The 20,789-nt window shown below is 44.7% G+C and overlaps 2 protein-coding genes across 2 annotated transcripts; one reads left to right on the plus strand and one right to left on the minus strand.

The window, feature by feature from the left end:
- The first annotated feature begins 3,496 nt into the window (after positions 1–3,496).
- On the plus strand, positions 3,497–5,345 carry LOC125509714 (berberine bridge enzyme-like Cyn d 4). Its single transcript, XM_048674738.1, has one exon. It carries the CDS (start codon positions 3,546–3,548, stop codon positions 5,121–5,123), a length of 1,578 nt encoding a protein of 525 aa, XP_048530695.1. The 5' UTR covers positions 3,497–3,545; the 3' UTR covers positions 5,124–5,345.
- A 13,102-nt stretch (positions 5,346–18,447) lies between these two features.
- Positions 18,448–19,495, minus strand: LOC125556219 (probable glutathione S-transferase GSTF1). The gene is made up of 3 exons (XM_048718997.1): positions 19,324–19,495; positions 19,171–19,219; positions 18,448–19,091 (listed from the first exon to the last, which is right to left on the minus strand). Exons 1-3 carry the CDS (start codon positions 19,480–19,482, stop codon positions 18,631–18,633), a joined length of 669 nt encoding a protein of 222 aa, XP_048574954.1. The 5' UTR covers positions 19,483–19,495; the 3' UTR covers positions 18,448–18,630.
- Between the last annotated feature and the right edge of the window lie 1,294 nt (positions 19,496–20,789).

Here is a 20,789-nt window from a genome sequence, read left to right on the forward strand (position 1 = left end):
AGGGAGTAGTCTTTTGGATGATTGCTGAGTCATATGACAGCGAGTTGCTTTTCTCCAAAGTGAATGAAGATGATATAATCGAGGCTTTCATGGCCCTCGCAAAGAAGGTGTGTTATTTCTTTTCATGCAAACTTGACATTTAAGCGTGGATTTTAATATGCTTTGAAAGACCTTATCCATTCGTGCATTTGATTAAATTTATACCGGTGCGTTGGTATGTTGAATTTATGGTGTATTTTTATGTTAGTTGAAGCACCCTGAATCAAAATCCTGGCTACAGCATTGTTCAAAACGTTTAGTTATTTTAATTTAAGATATTTTTTTAGAAATGGCGGGTCAAAGTTTTGTATTAATTGGAACGGTTGTCAATGTCTGAATGGACTTGTATTTTCTGAAAGTAAACAAGTAGGCATCCTTTGGTTCATGGGATAAAATGTCGTGCATCTCAAATCATATGAATGTGAAAAGGAAAAAAATGTTCTTTGATTCACATGATAGGATTTTTTTCATTAAGTCAAGGCTAATGTTTATTATTCTTTAAAATGTGAAGGATAGGACAATTTTTGTATAGGAGTAAAATTATATTATTCCTACAAACTAAAGGGCTCTAGAGACTTTTTTTATAGGAACCCTACCCTACAGAATTCGTATAAAATTTCTCAAACCAAAGGAGGCCGTACATATGGAGTCGTTGCCTTGGAACGGTAAAAACGTTGAAGCTCATAGGGAGATAAAAATGGCTAAATAGGAAGGAGTTTTCAACTGAATAACATTAGAATTATGCGCTTTTCTATCAATTGCCCAACAGTAATTTGTTTACCCATCATATGCTATTATTACGAGAGAGACGCCTCTAGTCAAAACTATGGCCTCTGGGTCTATTTTAATCATATTACAAAAAAAAATGCCTTGCTGCAATTTTCTTTCTTTTATTTTACTTTGCAATTTACCTATCTACATATACCAGATTTAATCTTTGCAATTAACGAGTATAAGGGGATTGACGACTCTTTTGCCCGTGTTGAGTGCAAGTATTTGCTCTTATGTGTGCATGTACTATTTGACGGGTGTTTGCGTTGTTCTTCTATTGGTTCGATAAACTTGGTTCTCTACTGAGGGAAATACTATCCGCTACTATATTGCTTCTCCCTTCATCTTCAGAGAAAATCCCAACGCAACTCACAAGTAGCATACGTCCGGATTGCCCTGCGGATCGAAACAGGCCCACGTTGGATGACACAACATGTCCGAACAGTGCGGTTCAGACGTGTGCGGGCGTTCCGAGGGTCGACGTTGGAGATGACCTTACCACTTGTTGCGGCCATTTGTACGACAACCACACATAGTGACACGAAGGTGGATTAGCCTAACTGACCCAAGCAATAGCAGTTTCCATTTTTTGTCCTGTGGGTATTTCTTAGTTTTTATTTTCTTGTTTTCGTTCTATCTTTTTTTAATAGAATATTTGCGGTTTTCTTCTAGTTTTTAATTTTTTCCTTTTCTACTATTTATTTTTATTTTAAAAATCCAGAACATTTTTCATATTTATAGAATATATATTTAGAATAAATGAGAAGTTTTAAGTTGGAGTTTATTTTCCGAAATTTGAGAACATTTTAAAATTCATGAACAATATTTTAAAATATTGATTTTTTTTGTTTTATGTGATATTTTTTTAATAAAGACATTAGTATATCTTTCAATTTTATGATTTTTTCCAACCTTTCTACTGCAGCCTATTTTTTCTGAGAGAAAAATCGAAAAACCGGAAGAAAATCGCTCCATGTCCTGATCACAAGAGTGGGCCAGCCCATTCAATGGCTGATGTGCGACTGGCCAACAAATTGCTCTAACGAGCACAAATAGGAGCACCCTTGGTTTCCTCCCCTGCTCTCTTTGTCTCCTCCTATGGGTACATCCTTGTTAATCGTTCTATTTCCTGAAGACGTTCATGATTCGCTGCCGTTCTCTTCTCTTCATCGATCTTGAACCCTAGTGAACTAGTGAAGCGGTGAGTGCTACCGCCTAGTTGTGAGCCAGTGACGTGTGCGCCCGACATGGCACTTGCTGGCGGCAGTGGATCAACGTATGGCAAATCACACATGGGCACACATGTTGAGGTATGCATGAGTACCACAAGTTTCAATCTCCTTTGGTTTAAAGTATGATTTCATTCCCTTTAGTTTGAAGTATAATGATGGTTGATAGTCCTTTGGATGATTGCTGAGTCACATACGATAGCGAGTTGCTATTCTCCAAAGTGAATGAAGATGATATAATCGAGACTTTCATGGCCGGGAGAAGGCGTTATCCTCACAAATAACGTGTGTTATCTTCTTTTATGCAAATTTGACATTTAAACATGAATTTCCGTATGCTTTGAAAGACCTTATCTATCTGTGCCTTTGATTAAAACTTATACTAGTAATATAATTCTATTCCTACAAATCAGAGGGTTGTAAATACTTTTTTCCTATCAAATTCTATCCTACAAAATTCCTACAAAGTTTCTTCAAACCAAAGGAGAAGGAGGCCATAAATGTGGACTATAGTCGTTCCCTTGGAACGGTAAAAACGTTGAAGCTGAGAGGGAAAACGGCTAAACAGGGAGGAGTTTTCAACTGAAAAAAACCCAGTCATGAGAAGAAGAAGAGGCATGTCAGCGACAGTACAGCTTGTCAACATCTGACAATCGCTTTGGATAGCGATGCTGGTATAATATATACACCGTCCAATATATTTGACTGACCCATGCGATCCTGTGTACGTAACAGCTCGATCGTCGTAACCGGCCATGCATTTTGTTGTTGATGGTATACCAACGCTATGGATATGTCACTGCAAACACAATCTCCTTTTTTTTTTGCGCATATGCAAACACAATCTCCTTGTTCTTTCTTTTGCGGGGAAATGCAATCTCCTTTAGCTCTGACTTTTGGATGATGATTATTCGTTATTCCATCCTGACTGATTACTAGTAGTTAGAATATGAATTTGTCCAAGCCCTAGCAGTTCTATGCTGACCGTCCTGCATCCCATCACATCGTTCTCACCACTATTCTCACCAGTTCTGCACGGCAGCAGCCGTGTGTCCAAAAGTCCATCCAACGCCGTCTAGACGCCCAGTAGGCCACGGCCGTGACAGTGCCATGCTTATCTATCATGCAAGGATGACCTGCCATGTAGGTATCTGATACCAGCCATGAGAACTTTCTTGCTTTTACATCTGTTCTTCGTTTTACAACGAAAAACGAAAGCCGCGTCCGGTCTTCAGATAGAGATGCTGGACGATGCGATGTGATGTGACTAATGTAGAAGGGTTCGCCCGATTGACAGTCGCCGTCCCGGCCTATGGATAGCGATCCAGAGAGCTGACCATGACTTTTCAATGCCCCCAGCTGGAGTGGCGTGGTAGACCAGAGCAGCTGCCACGGCCGCTTTCAGGCGAACTCGTTCTGCGCGTGTGCTCCCGTAGCCTATAAATGCATGCAGACGCGGCTCCGAACCATGCAACACGGCGACGTACAACAAGCTAGCTAGCAAAGATGGCCATGGCCAGGAGCTCCAGCCTAGTGCTCGTCGCCTTCGCCTTGCTCTGCTGCTACGCCTCCACCGTCTCCTCCCAGGGTAATTCGTCTGATGGTTTCCTCTCGTGTCTGACGGCGAGCATCCCCCGCCAGCTCGTGTTCACGCCGAGCTCGCCCTCGTTCACGCCGCTGCTCAAGTCCTCCATCAGGAACCCCAAGTTCTTCACGCCCAGCACCGTGAGGCCGCTGTATATTATCACGCCGACGAACGCGTCGCACGTGCAGGCTGCCGTGCTGTGCGGCCGTCGGAGCGGGCTGCGCATCCGCGTGCGCAGCGGCGGGCACGACTACGAGGGCCTGTCGTACCGGTCCGTGCGCGCCGAGTCGTTCGCCGTGCTTGACCTGTCGAGCCTCCGTGCCGTGCGGGTCGACGCGCAGGCGGCGACCGCGTGGGTGGACTCCGGCGCCCAGCTCGGCGAGCTCTATTATGCGATCGGGAAGGCGAGCGGCGTGCTCGGGTTCCCCGGCGGCCTGTGCCCCACCGTCGGCGTCGGAGGCCATTTCAGCGGCGGCGGCTTCGGCATGCTGCTGCGCAAGTACGGCATGGCCATCGACAACGTCATCGACGCCGTGCTGGTGGACGCCAAGGGGAGGCTCCTGAACAAGAACACCATGGGGAGCGACGTCTTCTGGGCCCTCCGAGGCGGCGGCGGCGAGAGCTTCGGCGTCGTGGTGTCGTGGCAGGTGAAGCTCCTGCCCATCCCGCCCAAGGTCACGGTGTTCAACGTCCCTGTGACCGCCAGCCAGGGCGCCGCGGACCTCGTCACCAGGTGGCAGCAGGTCGCGCCGGCCCTGCCGGAGGACCTGATCATCAGGGTGGTCGTCCAGCAGAAGACGGCCAACTTCCAGTCCCTGTTCCTCGGCACCTGCGACGCGCTGCTGCCGGTGATGAGCAGCCGCTTCCCGGAGCTGCGGTTCAACCGCTCCGACTGCAGGGAGATGACCTGGATCCAGTCGGTGCCCTACATCTACCTCGGCAGCGCCTCGACCGTGGAGGACCTCCTGAACCGGACCACCGCCGAGTCCGTCTTCAGCAGCGGCTACAAGGCGACGTCCGACTACGTCCGGCAGGCCATCCCGCGGGACGCGTGGGCCAGCATCTTCGCCAAGCTGGCGCAGCCCAACGCGGGGCTCATGATCCTGGACCCATACGGCGGGCAGATCGCGGCCGTGCCGGAGTCGGCGACGCCGTACCCGCACCGCGCCGGCGTGCTCTACAACATCCAGTACATGAACTTCTGGTCGATGGCGTCGGGGGACGGGGCCGTGCAGACCAGGTGGATCAGGGAGTTCTACGCGTTCATGGCACCGTTCGTGAGCTCCAACCCGAGGGAGGCCTACTTCAACTACAGGGACCTGGACCTCGGCGAGAACGTCGTCGTCGGCAACGTGAGCAGCTACCAGGCCGGGATGGTCTGGGGCCAGAAGTACTTCAAGGGCAACTACCAGAGGCTCGCGATGGCCAAGGGCCAGATCGACCCCGACGACTACTTCAGGAACGAGCAGAGCATCCCGCCATTTGCCAACAGCAGGTGATAGCTCAGCAAAATGGGCCGCTAGCTCTTTCTTTTGTGTACATGGTAGCTAACTAGCTAAGTAGCTAGCTACACATTTATCTTTATTTGTACATGTATTTGTTGATATTGGTTTGAGATTGCTTACCACAATTACTGATTGTGTGGTATATATGTACATGTATTTGTATCTTGAACAAATTTTATAATAAAATTGCACATTGTGTGAAAGCTCAGCACAAAACTATGCTTCTTCAGACTCTTATGCTTTACCTAACTTGGCAGAAAACTACACATTTTGGCCTAAAAAAGGAGAGAGTGATGATTTGCGGACAGATAGAATTAGTCAAAGGAATAACTTGTTTTTTGAACGCAGGGTGGCTTGCGCAAATGTGTGGGCGATGTAATAATGTGTGTTACTTTTGGAGTGAAAAAACTTGAAAGGAGAATTAGCTGATCTGTTGTGAAATGTATAGTTTCAGCATTTGGGAATAATTTTATTGGCTTCATACGGCTTGTTAAAAAAATCACATTAACTTGCTTATCCAATAATTAGCACATCTATTCACTTAAAAAAATGTAGTGAGCAACATGTGGATTATCGTTTCGGGAAGCAACAATTCCTTCTATAGCAAAGGAGCTGGTGATCTTGAAGCTTGGCAACTCCAGATGTCAGTTAGCGCTACGCGAGTGTCTGCGTGTGGTGATGGTGTTTGTGTGTGCGCGTGCGTGTGTTTATGTTTCAAAAAGTGTAAGTGCGCGATAGCTGTTCGTTTTCGCTCTGTTTGACGTGTAGTAATGACTAAATTATTGTAGCATTACAACTAACATGCAACTTCTCTTAAAAGATACACCCTCCGTCCGAAAAAGTTCTCTCAAATGGATGTATTTAGCACCAAATTAGTGCTAGATACATCCATTTGAAGGACAAACATGGGACACGCTTTTCCGAATGGAGGAAGTAATTGACTGGCATGCCGTGGTATACTTTAACAGATGGATTAGGAATTGTTGAATAAATAAGATATTCTTAATTGTTGAATAAATAACTTTTCTGAAAATCTATGTTTTGATTTTATCTCAAATTTATTTACCCTTGATTTATGAAAATGATCTAGAGAATGAAAATGATGAGATTTTGTTTAGACTCAATTGACTAGCGATAGACATAGCCTTGAAATATCAAGACACTGTCTTCTTATTCTTCCTAATGCATATGTTCCTCTTCCAATCCACCCATCACTCAGATTTGCACCTTTCCCACAAATAATTTATTATATTTCATCCATTTGTTAAAGAAGAATTAACTCATTTTTGTATCCACAATTGTTGTATCCCTGTTTTCACCAAAATAAATTAAGTGTAACATATAAGATGATAGTTACATTTTTGTATCTACTCCAGTTCGTGGTAGTGGCTAACATTTGTGATACTATGGACTAAGATGTGAATTTTTTCCCTCGATTTTTGTTGATGGCCAACCCTGCTATACCTAAAAAACATAGATTTATGATTGCTCAACAAATGATTTTATTTTAAGTGCCGGTGGACCTAGCTTACACTATTTCATTGAATTTGTGTTTTTATTTTATCTTATTTTTAAATTATTTTGTTTTATCTCTCATTTATTATTGTGCCATTGAGATTCAAGAGGCTAAGAATTTGTTAATCCATTAAATGGGCGATAGATGTACCCTTGAAAGGATTTGTTTTATCTTTCAAGAATCATGCTTTTGTTTTATCTTACATGTGCATTGATTTATTGGTTAATCATTTGTGTATGATTGTGCATTAGATATATAAAATACTGAGATTTTATTTAATCTGAGACAAATGGGTTAAAGATAGACTATGAAAGGAAATCGATAAATCACATCTCGCTTTCCCCGTGGAGTATAAATTTCTCCACAAATCCACCACATTGCACATGTACACCTATCCCAATGGATTTTGCCTTTGTGTCTACTCCAAGAATCCTTTTTTGTAGAACATGAACATCTTATTTGGTAACACGTTATCACTGTATTGAATTATTTAGAGTTCTCTCTCTCTCTCTCCCTCTCTCTCTCTCTCTCACACACACACACACTCCAATTTGTATGGTTCATTGGAGGTCCTGTGGCAATTTTGGCGGTATTGGGAGGTGACGGTTGGGGAATGAAGTTTCCTACACCAAAAAATCTGGATTGGGAACAGGCTGAGAGGGAGCATCCCATCCCTGCTTATTTGGGAAGAATCGGCTGGAGTTTGGAGATCCCTTGTTTTTGCTGAGCTAAACAATTGTTGGGAATGGGCTAGAGTGGTCTAACTCTAATACAACTAGTAAGTGTGTACTTGCAATGCAGGTTATATTAGAAAATATATTAATTGCATTTCACGTTAGTATTAGAAAAGATATTGATTACACGTTGATATTAGGTAGGATATAATTAACACGTTATGTTAGAAAAGATATTAATTGCATTGCATGTTAATATTAGGAAAGATATTGATTGCACGCAGATATTAGGTAGGATACAATTATGTGGTTAGCACCGAAGTTGATATTAAGTATTATAAATGTATGCTACACATCGGAGCAACATAGACCATTGGATAAGTGTGTTCGAACATGTGAGATGTGTTGGATCTCCGCAACTTACTCTTTTTATATTGGTATTGATATAGATAACAATTTGTGGGGAGTTAAGACTTTTAAAAATGTGATAAACATGCCCTTACTTGCATTCCAAATGGTCCCTCCCAAGATATAATTATGTCTCTCTCTACTATGCCAACAACCATTTGGAAGCCCCCCCCCCCACCCACACATGTGCAACTTCTTCGCTTGGTTGGTCCTACAAAATAGGATTTGGACAATCGATACACTACATCAGCGGGGATGGTCAAACTCCCGTCTATGCCCCCTTTGCAACAAAGCTCTTGAGTCCGCCTTTATAACGCCCTCGATGCGGCTATATCTCCCACGTGTCGAAGCACAACTTAGAGGCATAACCGCATTGAAAGCAATGTCGCAAGTGAGGTAATCTTCACACAACCCATGTAATACATAAGGGAAAAGGGATACATAGTTGGCTTACAATCGCCACTTCACACAATTACATAAATAAAGCATTACATCATCCAAATACAATCAAGGTCCGACTACGGAACCAAAATAAAAGAGGAACCCCAAATGCGACATGGTCCCCGATCAACCCCAACTGGGCTCCACTACTAATCAACTAGAACGAAACAATACAAAGGACAAGATCTTCATCGAGCTCCTCCTGAGCTTGGTTGCGTCATCTGCATGGACTCATCGGCACCTGCAAGCTGGTTTTGGAAGTATCTGTGAGTCACGGGACTCAGCAATCTCACATCCTCGCGATCAAGACTATTTAAGCTTATGGGTAAGGTAAAGGTATGAGGTGGAGCTGCAGCAAGCGACTAGCATATATGGTGGCTAACATACGCAAATGAGAGCGAGAAGAGAAGGCAAAGCACGGTCGATAAAAGTATGATCAAGAGGTGATCCTAAAGCAACCTATGTCAAGCATAACTCCAACACCGTGTTCACTTCCCGGACTCCGTCGGAAAGAGACCATCATGGTTACACACGCGGTTGATGCATTTTAATTAAGGTCAACTTCAGGTTTTCTACAACCGGACATTAACAAATTCCCATCTGCCCATATCCGCGGGCACGGCTTTTGAAAGTTCAAATCCCTGCAGGGGTGTCCCAACTTAGCCCATCACAAGCTCTCACGGTCAATGAAGGAATAGACTTTCGAGCGGGAAGACCCGATCAGACTCGGAATCCCGGTTACAAGACATTTTGACAAGGTAAAACTAAACCAGCAACACCGCCCGAATGTGCCGACAAATCCCGATAGGAGCTGCACATATCTCTTTCTCAGGGCACACCGGATTGTCTAAACTTCCGGTAGGCCAGCCCATAGTTGCCCTTGGTGGCCACCGGCGGCTGACAAGTTGGACCAACACTCAGAGGAGCACTGGCCCAGGGGTTTAAAATAATGATGACCCTTGGGCGCGCGACCCCCAAGGGAAAAGAAAAGGCTGGGTGGCGAATGGTAAAACCAATGTTGGGCATTGTTGGAATAATTTTACTCAAGGCGAACTGTCAAGGGGTTCCCATTATTACCCAACCACGTAAGGAACGCAAAATCCAGGAACATAACACCTATATGACGGAAACTAGGGCGGCAAGAGTGGAACAAAACACCAGGCATAAGGCCAAGCCTTCCACCCTTTACCAAGTATATAGATGCATTAATTAAATAAGATATATAGTGATATCCGAACAAGTAAACATGTTCCAACAAGGAACAACAACTCCATGTTCCAACAAGGAACATATTTCAATCTTCACCTGCAACTAACAACGCTATAAGAGGGGCTGAGCAAAGCGGTAACATAGCCAATCAACGGTTTGCTAGGACAAGGTGGGTTAGGGGCTTGGTTCAACAATATGGGAGGCATGATAAGAAAGTGGTAGGTATCGCAGCATAGGCATAGCAAAAGAGCGAGCAACTAGCAAGCAAAGATAGAAGTGATTTCGAGGGTATGGTCATCTTGCCTGAAATCCCGCAAGGAAGAAGAACGGGTCCATGAAGAAGACAAACGGAACGTAGACGAATGGGTCCTCACAACGCGACGTTATCGGAACCAACCCGAAGAAGCAAACACCGGAAAAGAAGCACACAACATAGTAAACAATCAACACATGAACATGGTATGATATGCGGGATGCGGTATGCGATGCATATGCATGATTTGCAAAGGAATGAATGAACCTGGCCTCAACTTGGAAATCCAAGTGTGCCACTGGAAAGATGAGATGAAATCGCTTGAAAACGATATAAAGATCACCGGAATCGGAGTTACGGTTTGAAAATGGCAAGCAATTCAAATATGGCACCGGTCTGCGATTTACAGCAAGTGGCCATCTAAATGCAACAAGAAAAACATGCTACAGCACTCAAACATGGCAACAAAAAAAATGGCAGGGATCCACTCATGATGCTTAACAAAATACTAGCACTGAGCTACGGCCAATTCATCCATTAACAGGTTCAAACAAGCATGGCAAAAATGCATTTGACAAACAGATCTTAGACTTGGTGAAATTAACACTTGTCTGGAATTTCAGATCAGATAGCACACTTTGGAGCAACAAAACTACATGCTACAGGACCTGAACATGGCAAAGTAAAGCATGGTACGGAGCTACTCAAAGAACTTAACAAAAGTCTCTTAGTGACCTTGAGCAAAAAGGGATCAGAAAATACAATTGCACGCATGTGAACATTGCAAAAACATAATCAGTTCTCAGATTTAGTGAAACTGGAGCATGCTGAAACAGATATCAAGTAGGCATGTTTACGAGCTCGATGCACTCACTACAGAGCAAGGCATGACAATCTAAGCATACACCCATCAAGAATACACATTATACAAGCTAGACATGGCAAGAACAATAACATAGCATGCACGGATCAACTACAACATCCCCGGCAAAATCGCTAACAAGTAGACAATCTGCCCAGATTCACGAAATGGCAAAAGTAGAGCTCGATTGACTCAAGCTAGGGTGCTCCATAATTGCAAACAAAGACATGTATGGATAGAGCACTACAAGATTAACAAAACATCCTTACTGATCATCCTCAAAAGAGGCACGGATCACTAGGAAACAACATGAACATATGGCAATATGAGATAAACAGGTCAATGACTTAGTGGAAATGCTAAGTCCCTAAAATCAGCATTACCAAGTGCCTCACTTTGCAAGCTTGTGCTAGTCACCACACACATCCTAAAAATACATGGGTTGCACCTCTGGAAAGATGAAAAAACCCTTAACAAAACATATGTAGAGCTCATGGGCATAACATGCACACAATAATCATGGCAAAAATGACAAATATCCAATTGGAGCAGCAGATCTGACAATTAACTCAAATAGTACTCTTCTAACAACATTTCGGGCATCAAGGTGAACTCAAATGAAAATGATGCAATGGAATGAAATGATACTCTCTGAGACGAACATTTTGATATGCTATATGCCCAAAACGGAGCTACGGATGAGGAGTTACGATGCGATGAACATGAGCATATGAATCTGGGAATTTCGGGGACTTAGTAGAAATTTTAACCTCGCAAAAGTCAACCCGGGATGAGGAGAAGCGGGACGAGGTGGATCCGGTTCGGGATGGTCATTTGGTTCATCTCCCGGTGGATCTCATCCACCAGGCAGATCTGGCCGGGATGAGCTCCGGCGAACCTCCGGCGAGGCGCGGAAGCCGAGGCGAGGCACGAACGGCGAGGCGAGGCGGTGCGGCGAGGCAGCGCTCTTCGCGGGCGGCGGCGCACGGGGAAACGGGGCGGCGGCGGCCGAACGGCGCGGCGGCGCGAGGGAACGGGCCCCACGGGCCAGGCGCGGGCCTCGCGGGCCGATGGGAGGCGAGGGTGGCGGGGCACCAAGTGGCATGGCGTAATTGGGCGTGGGAGCGACGGCGCTGAGGTGGCGCTCCCTCATTGGACGGGGTGAGGTGGCCGGCTGGGTGGACGCGTCCGGCCGCCGGGCGGACATGTTCGGCGGTGCGAAGAGAGGTAAGATCTAGGGTTCATCCGCAAATTTCGGGAGGAGAGCACCTATTTATAGGTAGAGGGAGCTAGGAGAGTCCAAAAGAGGTGCGGTTTTCGGCCATGCGATCGTGATCGAACGACCGAGAGGATGGAAGGGGTTTAGGTGGGTTTTGGGCCACTTTGGAAGGGTGTTGGGCTGCAACACACACGAGGCCTTTTCGGTCCCTCGGTTAACTGTTGGAGCATCAAACGAAGTCCAAATGGTACGAAACTTGACACGCGGTCTACCGGTAGTAAACCAAGGCCGCTTGGCAAGTCTCGGTCCAATCCGGAAATGTTTAATCCCCACATATGAAAAGAAGGTAGAAATGACCACCGGAGGAGAACGGAACGCCGGAATACAAAACGGACAACGGGGAAAATGCTCGGATGCATGAGACGAACATGTATGCAAATGAAATGCATATGATGACATGATATGCAATGCATGACACGCAAGCAATGACAAGGCAACAACAGCGAATAACTGAAGGACACCTGACACATCGGTCTCGGGGCGTTACAGCCTTGCACCTCCTCGCCCAATGCCAATACACGACTCGTGTTTGGACCATGCTCGCACTTAGCTTGGTCTCCATGATTTCAGTCTGTTTGTCTTGGGCAAACGCCACTTCGGTGAGAGCTTGGTGGGCCGATTTGGTGAGGAAGTCAAGACTGAATAGCAGGGCCCTCTCCCTTGGGAGATTTGGAAGGAACACAATGTCAGAGTCTTCCGCAACACCGATGGCCCCACGATGGTGGTTATAACGAGGATCAAGGAGGAAGTCATCTTTGGGTGTTAGCAAGTGCGAAACTCTCGAGTAGTATAGTGTCGCGGGTGTTTAGGCCCTATTATTTTATTAAAGTACTTCATCGTATATCTGCAATTCCAACTGCATTTAAATCCTTTTTTGGTTGCATATAGGGATTGATCTTAGTGATTTGGTTGGCTGTGTTTCAAACACCGTCAACACCTATACCGGAGTTGGTGAAGCGATTGGTAAGGTGCATCGTCAAGTGTTTGGTGTAGTTGAGTCGTCAAAGTCTCCTCTAACAAAATCGATACTATCTCATCAAAAGATCAGGCCAGCTTGTACATATCAGTAGAAGACATGAATTTTGAACTGTCCAAGCATCTCTTTCTTCTAAAGTTGTACGGGGCGGGAGTAAATAGCATAAAACTACTAGTTTACAGGTTAGGGTTCCAAAAAACTATCAGATTTTAATTTTTCTCAAAAAACTACCAAATGCGTGGTCGGCTGTTTCAAAAAACCCAAATCACCGAGTGTTTAAATTGTAAACCGTTTTTTGACAGTTGTGGCCCACCCGTCAGGTCCATGTGGCATAAAAATTAACACCGTTAGGTTGACCGTTAGATTGACCATTCACAGGTTATGACCGGTGGGGCCCAAGTATTTATAAAAAGCAATTGAGTCCCTGTAATTTTCAAAAGAAAAGCGATGGGGTCCTTGTACTTTTTCTGAAAAAAAGCGATCGGGTCCTTGTGAAGAAAAGAAAAAAGCAATCAGATCCTAGGCCAATCCCGCACGGCTTCTCTCCGGCAACCGGCCGCCGTCCACTCCCCTCCATCCCCTTCCCTGCCGGTCAATTTGAAAGCATTCGGTGATTTGGGTTTTTTTTAAACAGCCGACCACACGTTTGCTAGTTTTTTGAGAAAAAAATAAAATCTGGTAGTTTTTTGAAACCCTAACCTGTAAACTAGTAGTTTTATGCTATTTACTCACGGGGCGGAGAACCAAATGGTATTTGCCAGCAAATTAATCTTGGAGGAGGTATGCTAGTTAAACCGGTCATCCTGTGTAAATGTGGCATATATCTCTATGAATATTTTGCTGAATATTAGAACACTAGATTTTTCAGCACCTCCTACCCATACTCATTTTCTTAACAAGGTAAAAGGTAGCAAACAATTGATTAAATAAAGTAAAATGGAAGAGTTTTCCTTAAATGGAGTGAAATTTGCCAAAAATGTGAAACATAGTGGTAAATAATATAACGGAAAATGTTGGAAATATGCCCTAGAGGCAATAATAAATTAGTTATTATTATATATTTCATTGTTCATGATAATCGTTTATTATCCATGCTAGAATTGTATTGATAGGAAACTCAGATACATGTGTGGATACATAGACAACACCATGTCCCTAGTAAGCCTCTAGTTGACTAGCTCGTTGATCAATAGATGGTTACGGTTTCCTGACCATGGACATTGGATGTCGTTGATAACGGGATCACATCATTAGGAGAATGATGTGATGGACAAGACCCAATCCTAAGCCTAGCACAAAGATCGTGTAGTTCGTATGCTAAAGCTTTTCTAATGTCAAGTATCATTTCCTTAGACCATGAGATTGTGCAACTCCCGGATACCGTAGGAGTGCTTTGGGTGTGCCAAACGTCACAACGTAACTGGGTGGCTATAAAGGTACACTACGGGTATCTCCGAAAGTGTCTGTTGGGTTGGCACGAATCGAGATTGGGATTTGTCACTCCGTGTAAACGGAGAGGTATCTCTGGGCCCACTCGGTAGGACATCATCATAATGTGCACAATGTGATCAAGGAGTTGATCATGGGATGATGTGTTACGGAACGAGTAAAGAGACTTGCCGGTAACGAGATTGAACAAGGTATCGGGATACCGACGATCGAATCTCGGGCAAGTATCATACCGATGGACAAAGGGAATTGTATACGGGATTGATTAAGTCCTTGACATCGTGGTTCATCCGATGAGATCACCGTGGAGCATGTGGGAGCCAACATGGGTATCCAGATCCCGCTGTTGGTTATTGACCGGAGAGTTGTCTCGGCCATGTCTGCATGACTCACGAACCCGTAGGGTCTACACACTTAAGGTTCGATGACGCTAGGGTTATAGGGAAAGTATGTACGCGGTTATCGAATGTTGTTTGGAGTCCCGGATGAGATCCCGGACGTCACGAGGAGTTCCGGAATGGTCCGGAGGTAAAGATTGATATATAGGAAGTATGGTTTTGGCCACCGGAATTGTTCCGGGCATCACCTGTAGTGTACCGGGACCACCGAAGGGGTCCAGAGGTCCACCAGGTGGGGCCACCAGCCCCGGAGGCCTACATGGGCCAATAGTGGGAAGGGACCAGCCCCTAGCTGGGCTGGGGCGCCTCCCACCAAGGCCCAAGGCGCCTCCAAGAGGGGAAGGGGGCAAACCCTAGGGCAGATGGGCCCTAAGGCCCACCCTAGGTGCGCCTCCCCCTCTCCCCCTTGTGGCCGCCACCCTAGATGGGATCTAGGCCTGCCGCACCCCTTGGGGTGGGAACCCTAGGTGGGGGCGCAACCCTCCCTCTCCCCCTATATATAGTGGAGGCAAAGGGGCAGCCCAACACGCGATTGAATCTCCCTGTTGGCGCAGCCCTACCCCTCTTCCTCCTCGTCTCTCGTAGTGCTTGGCGAAGCCCTGCTGGAGTCCCGCGCTCCTCCACCACCACCACGCCGTCGTGCTGCTGCTGGATGGAGTCTTCCCCAACCTCTCCTTCTCCCCTTGCTGGATCAAGGCGTAGGAGACGTCACCGGGCTGTACATGTTTTGAACGCGGAGGTGCCGTCCGTTCGGCACTAGGATCATCGGTGATTTGGATCACGACGAGTACGACTCCATCAACCCCGTTCACTTGAACGCTTCCGCTTAGCGATCTACAAGGGTATGTAGATGCACTCTCCTTCCCCTCGTTGCTAGATTACTCCATAGATTGATCTTGGTGATGCTTAGAAAATTTTGAATTTCTGCTACGTTCCCCAACAGAAAATGTATTTGGCAACCGTGTGATAGATTGCAAAACTGCCACATGATCCCATCAATGTCCGCGGACACGATCCCGCTACCCGATCGACCCGCACCGTTTCGCTTCTCCCACGCACGATCTTCTCACGATCCCGCCTAGCAGTTTCGCTTCTCCCGCGCGCGTGATCTTTTTTTCCTCTGTGCGCAAAAAAATTAGCGCTAAGTGGGGTTCGATCCCTCGACCAACAGGTTCGCATGTAGGCTGGGTACCACTGGGATAATTTCATTGGCATATGCACAAGCGGATTAGCTAAGTATTCAGATTGTCAGAGTTCAAATGGATCCAAACCAAAATTTGATCCATCTCGTGCTCGCGTAAATAGAAAAGCTTGGGCACTCTCTAACAACTGACTAATGTTCAAAATTTGCTGCTACTATATATATCGGCATCTCAATTTCCGTACATCTCAACTTCCGTAATTCTATATTTGTTTTAGTTGACGATGGTAACTTTCGCCCGAATGAAAAAATTGTTGAAACATTTCCCTGATAATCTCTGTGTAAATAACATGTTAATTTATGCACCGCAAACCTGATAACATATGAACACACACACGATGGTAACTTTGACTGGGGAAAAGGTTGTTGAATTTTACCACGGTAACTTCTATGTCCATAACATGGAAACTTAAGATCTGCAGATCTGATAACTCACATACAAACATAGTGGTAACTTTTTGACCTAAGGAAAAGAGTTGGTGAAACATACTCTTGTAATTTTTGTGTAAAAAGTGTGGTAATATACACACCACAGTGTTGGAAACTTACGTACAAACACCATGGTAAACTTTAATCGGAGAAAGAAATGTTAAAAACATATCCCAGTAATTTCTACGTAAATAGCATGATAATATATGCGTTGCAAACCTAATAACTTAGATATAAACACCACAATATCTTTTACCTAGGAAAGCCAACTTACAAGCATGCCTTCACCTCCACACCCCTCGTGACCACCTAGCTGGCATCACCACCGTCGGCGTGTGACAACAACCTTGGCAGGAGCAGGAAGAGACTTCACTGCAAGGTTACATTGCCTAGTAGGCTTCCGAAATGTTCGATGAAGTGCGTGTCTGGTTCTTCATGGTGTGGATAGTAGTTGTGGTCGAAAATGACATGTAACTTTTGATCAAATAAGATTTTTAAAGCAGCGTAGGCTTGATAATTTGCATATAAACATCATGATACCTTTTGACTTAGGGTAAACAAATATTGGAAAATATACCTACGATAATTTTTGTGTAATAGCATGGTAATATACGCATTGCAGACTTGATAACTTACGTCCAAAACATCACGATAATTTTTGACCTGGGAAAAAATACCACTGAAACAATACTCCGGTAATTTTGATGTAAAAAACATGGTTTTTAAGCAACCCAGACCTGATAACTTACAAACAAAATCATGTTGATTTTTTGACCTGAAACTTTTTTGTTCGAAACATGCCCGGTAATTTCTATGTAAATAACATGGTGATATAAACTCCAATAACCAATAACTTAGATACAAACATGTAACTTTTTGACCCAGAAAACTTTTTGTCAAAAAACACATCGTCGCTAGCTTATGTGTAAATAGTATGCTAATATACCTCCCACGTACTCGATAATTTACGAACAAAACACCGCGGTAACATTAACCAAGGATGAAAAAACTGTTCGGCGAGAACTTTTGTGAAGATAGCATGCTAATATACGAACCGTTCACCTGATAACTTGCGTATAAACAACACGGTAAATTTGACGAAGGGGGAACAGTTGTTGAAAAATATACCATGGTAATTTTTATGTAAATAGCATGGTCATATAAGAATTCAATACTGATAACTTAAGTACAAACACCGCCGTGACATATTTGACCATGGAGGAAAAAGTTGCTGAAAAATATAGCACAGTAAGTTCTATGTAAATAGCATGGTAATATAAGAATTCCATACCTGATAACTTAAGTACAAACACCGCGGTAACATTTTTTGACTAACGAGGAAAAAGTTGCTGAAAAGTATAGCATGGTAATTTTTATGTAAATTGCATGGTAATATAAGAATTTCATACCTGATAACTTAAGTACAAACACCGCGGTAACATTATTGACCAAGGAGGAAAAAGTTACTAAAAATATAGCACGTTAGCTTAAGTACAAACAGCACGGTAACATTTTTGAACAAGGAGAAAAAAGTTCCGGAAAAATATAGCACGGTAATCTCTATGTAAATAGCATGGTAATATACGAACCTCATACCTGATAAATTTAGTCCAAACACTGCGGTAACATTTGACCAAGAGGGAAAAAATTGTTGAAATACTGTGGTGATTTGCATCTGAAAAAGGAGGGAAGGGGACGCCTGAGTTTGTGAACCATCTAAACCGGTGCAAAACGTCCATAAAAAAGTTCCAAATCCCAGACAAGTGAGTCTGTCTGTTTGAATTTTCAGTTTCATTCAATCTCATTTCAAGAAGGTACAAATAGCGTGTAAGTTGAAAGAAACCAATAAAATGGTGTAGCCCAGTTGGTTGTTGTTGCTAAATTAGTTGTGGTAGGTTGTGGGTTTGATCCCCCCTCCTAGCGCATTTTTTGCTTTTTTCAAGCTGCAAATGTGCGTGCGCAGAATTGGGACAGGCCCGCCCCCAGCGGGGGGATTCAGGTGGCCCAGAAAATCGGGCGAAGGGAGAGGTTCATGCGGGGGGAACGGGATGGCCCAGAAAATCAGGAGAAGAAGGGATGGGTTTCGTGCGACACAAGAGGGTGTGGTGGTTTTCGCAATCTGACACACGGTTGCCAGTTATCACAGTCCATAATATAATTAACTCTTAAAGTTGACATGGACAACTGTACGTGCTGCTAGCATGGGAGTCTTCTAGTTGTACTCTTGCACACCATGAAGCTACGCGGGCACCCTTTTTGTGTGATGTTGACTTTTTTAGAATGTATATTTGTATAAGGATGTGTTGGATACATTGCTTTTATTGAATTTCTTGACAGAAAAGACTGCAAAACGTTTACAGGTACGTGCTCTGTCGGACCGGGGAAGACTTTCGAAACCTGTCATGACTAAACCTTGGTGGTCATATTGGCGCTGATCTTCTTGAACGAGGGCCGGGACATGAGGTCCTCCCACCAGGCCTTCACGCGAGGGTACGAGTCGAGAAGCGACCCATACGGCGTCGCGTCGACGATGTAGAAAGTGCTCGCGAAATGGTTGAGATCCGCGAAGCTGAAGAAGTCTCCGGCGAGGTACCTGTGCTCGGACAGGCGCGCCTCGTAGATTTCAAGAACCTTCTTCGTCTTCTCCACGGCCTCGTCGACAACCGCCTGGTTCGTGGGGAGGCCGCGCAGAGTGGGGTTGAGGAAGCACTCCAGCATGATGAGCCTCAGGGCCTGGTGGTACTGGTGCGCCTCCACCTCCGTCCACACGTCCACCATGGCGGCCTCCTCCGGGTCGCCCTCCCTCAGCAGGTCCGCCTGCTCCGTCTTGTACTTGCGGAGCACGTACTTCGCGATCGCACGGGCCTCTGCAAGCCATGCATGAGGACATTAGAGTGCAAGTTTGAGACCTGGAGCGAGAGTGAGCCATGGAAGTTTGATGCTCACCGAAGAGGACCAGATCCCCGTCTTGTAAGGCCGGGACGAGCCCAAACGGCTGCAGCAATTAAGAAGAGTCAGCACTCATCACCGGATGGACAGGTCTGGCTATGGCATGGAGGAACGGTGGAAGCAGGCATGCATTGAGTTGGACACACGTACGTTTCTGGCGAGGTGCTCCGGGCTCTTCTGCTCCTTGGCCTGGAAGAGATCCATGTGGACGAGCTCGTACTCGGCGCCGACCTCCTCCAGGCAGAGCAGCACCCGCGCCACGTTGATCGACTTGGCCGGCCCAAACACATTGCTGGTTATGCTGTTCATGTGTCGCAGCAGATCGTAGAATATATATAGATAGATGGAAATGGAGATGTAGTGGAGTATATGCCGTGCGCGAAGGAGATGGAAATGATGGCTGAATAATGCGCAACCACCGCCCACGCAGGACGACATGGACGCATGCATGGTGGTGTGTGCATTTCGATCAATCCGTGGTGGTGCCTAGCTGTGACAGGGTCGGTTTCTTTTTCCTTGTGGTAATGGTGAGGTGATGGGGTCGTCTTGGTAGGCGGTACACTACTCACCGGTGAGCAGTGTTGATGGGGGTGGCTGGTACGTCTTGCTAGCACGAGTGGTCGCTAGTCAGCACACTCCTGTTGGGACACTTGCAGGACCGCGAGGGCCACGATGGCTTGTCCTGAACCTTTTACATACCTACAAAAGGAAATGTTATCGGTAACAAAATGATGCATACATGGTTCATCAATCTCTCCTCTCTTAAAGACACCCCCTCAAAAAGTATGATACTCCCTCCGTTCCATAAGGACAATCCTACATCTACGAAGAGCCTACAAAGGCTAACATAATTTTCCTAACTACTTCCTCTGTTCGTAAATATTTGTTTTTTTAGAGATTATAAATGAATTACCACATACGGATGTATATAGTCATATTTTAGAGTGTAGATTCATTCATTTTGCTCCGTATGTAGTCATTTGTTGAAAATTCTAGAAAGACAAATATTTAGAAACGAAGGTAAAAATTACTTGCCTCCCTCTGATTTTCAGGAGGGTGAGCCACTTCATCCTCCTATCTCTAATTCTATTTGTCCACGTTGCATATTACGTAAAACACGTAAGTAGTATTACATAGGTGTAGTATTATCCGTTTCATAATGTAGTGCATATAGATTTTTTAAAAAGTCAAACATCACGAACTTTGACCAAATTTGTAGAGAAAAGCATTCACATCTAGAATGTCAAACATATATCATTAGATTCTCATAAGATGTAGTTCCACATTTTATATATTTGGTTGTAGATATAAATAGTTTTCTCTATAAACTCGGTCAAAGTTACTTTTTTAAAAATACATACGCATTACATTATGAAATGAAGGGGGTATGATATAAAAGTAAAACGTTAGTCAAAGAACAGATGTCTCTAGTCATGATCACAAAAGGAACGTACTTTTACTACTCTACTCCATTTTAGTCAAGTCATCCTTGGTTAGGATCACCCTCGGCATAAGAACCAAACAAAAAACTTTAGTCTTGATGGCACTTCTGATTTTCAAAGCCATTTTTTTTTACAAATGGAGTGATCTTATCCATCATCTCATCATGCATAGAC

Source organism: Triticum urartu, chromosome 5 (assembly GCF_003073215.2).
Source record: "Triticum urartu cultivar G1812 chromosome 5, Tu2.1, whole genome shotgun sequence".
In the NCBI taxonomy this organism is placed as follows: domain Eukaryota; kingdom Viridiplantae; phylum Streptophyta; class Magnoliopsida; order Poales; family Poaceae; genus Triticum; species Triticum urartu.

Coding starts and splice junctions, on each gene's coding strand:
- LOC125509714 (XM_048674738.1), top strand. CDS start 3,546: ATGGCCATGGCCAGGAGCTCCAGCCTAGTGCTCGTCGCCTTCGCCTTG.
- LOC125556219 (XM_048718997.1), bottom strand. CDS start 19,482: ATGAACAGCATAACCAGCAATGTGTTTGGGCCGGCCAAGTCGATCAAC. Junction 19,220..19,323: donor CGGAGCACCTCGCCAGAAAC/GTACGTGTGTCC, acceptor TAATTGCTGCAG/CCGTTTGGGCTCGTCCCGGC. Junction 19,092..19,170: donor CGGGGATCTGGTCCTCTTCG/GTGAGCATCAAA, acceptor CATGGCTTGCAG/AGGCCCGTGCGATCGCGAAG.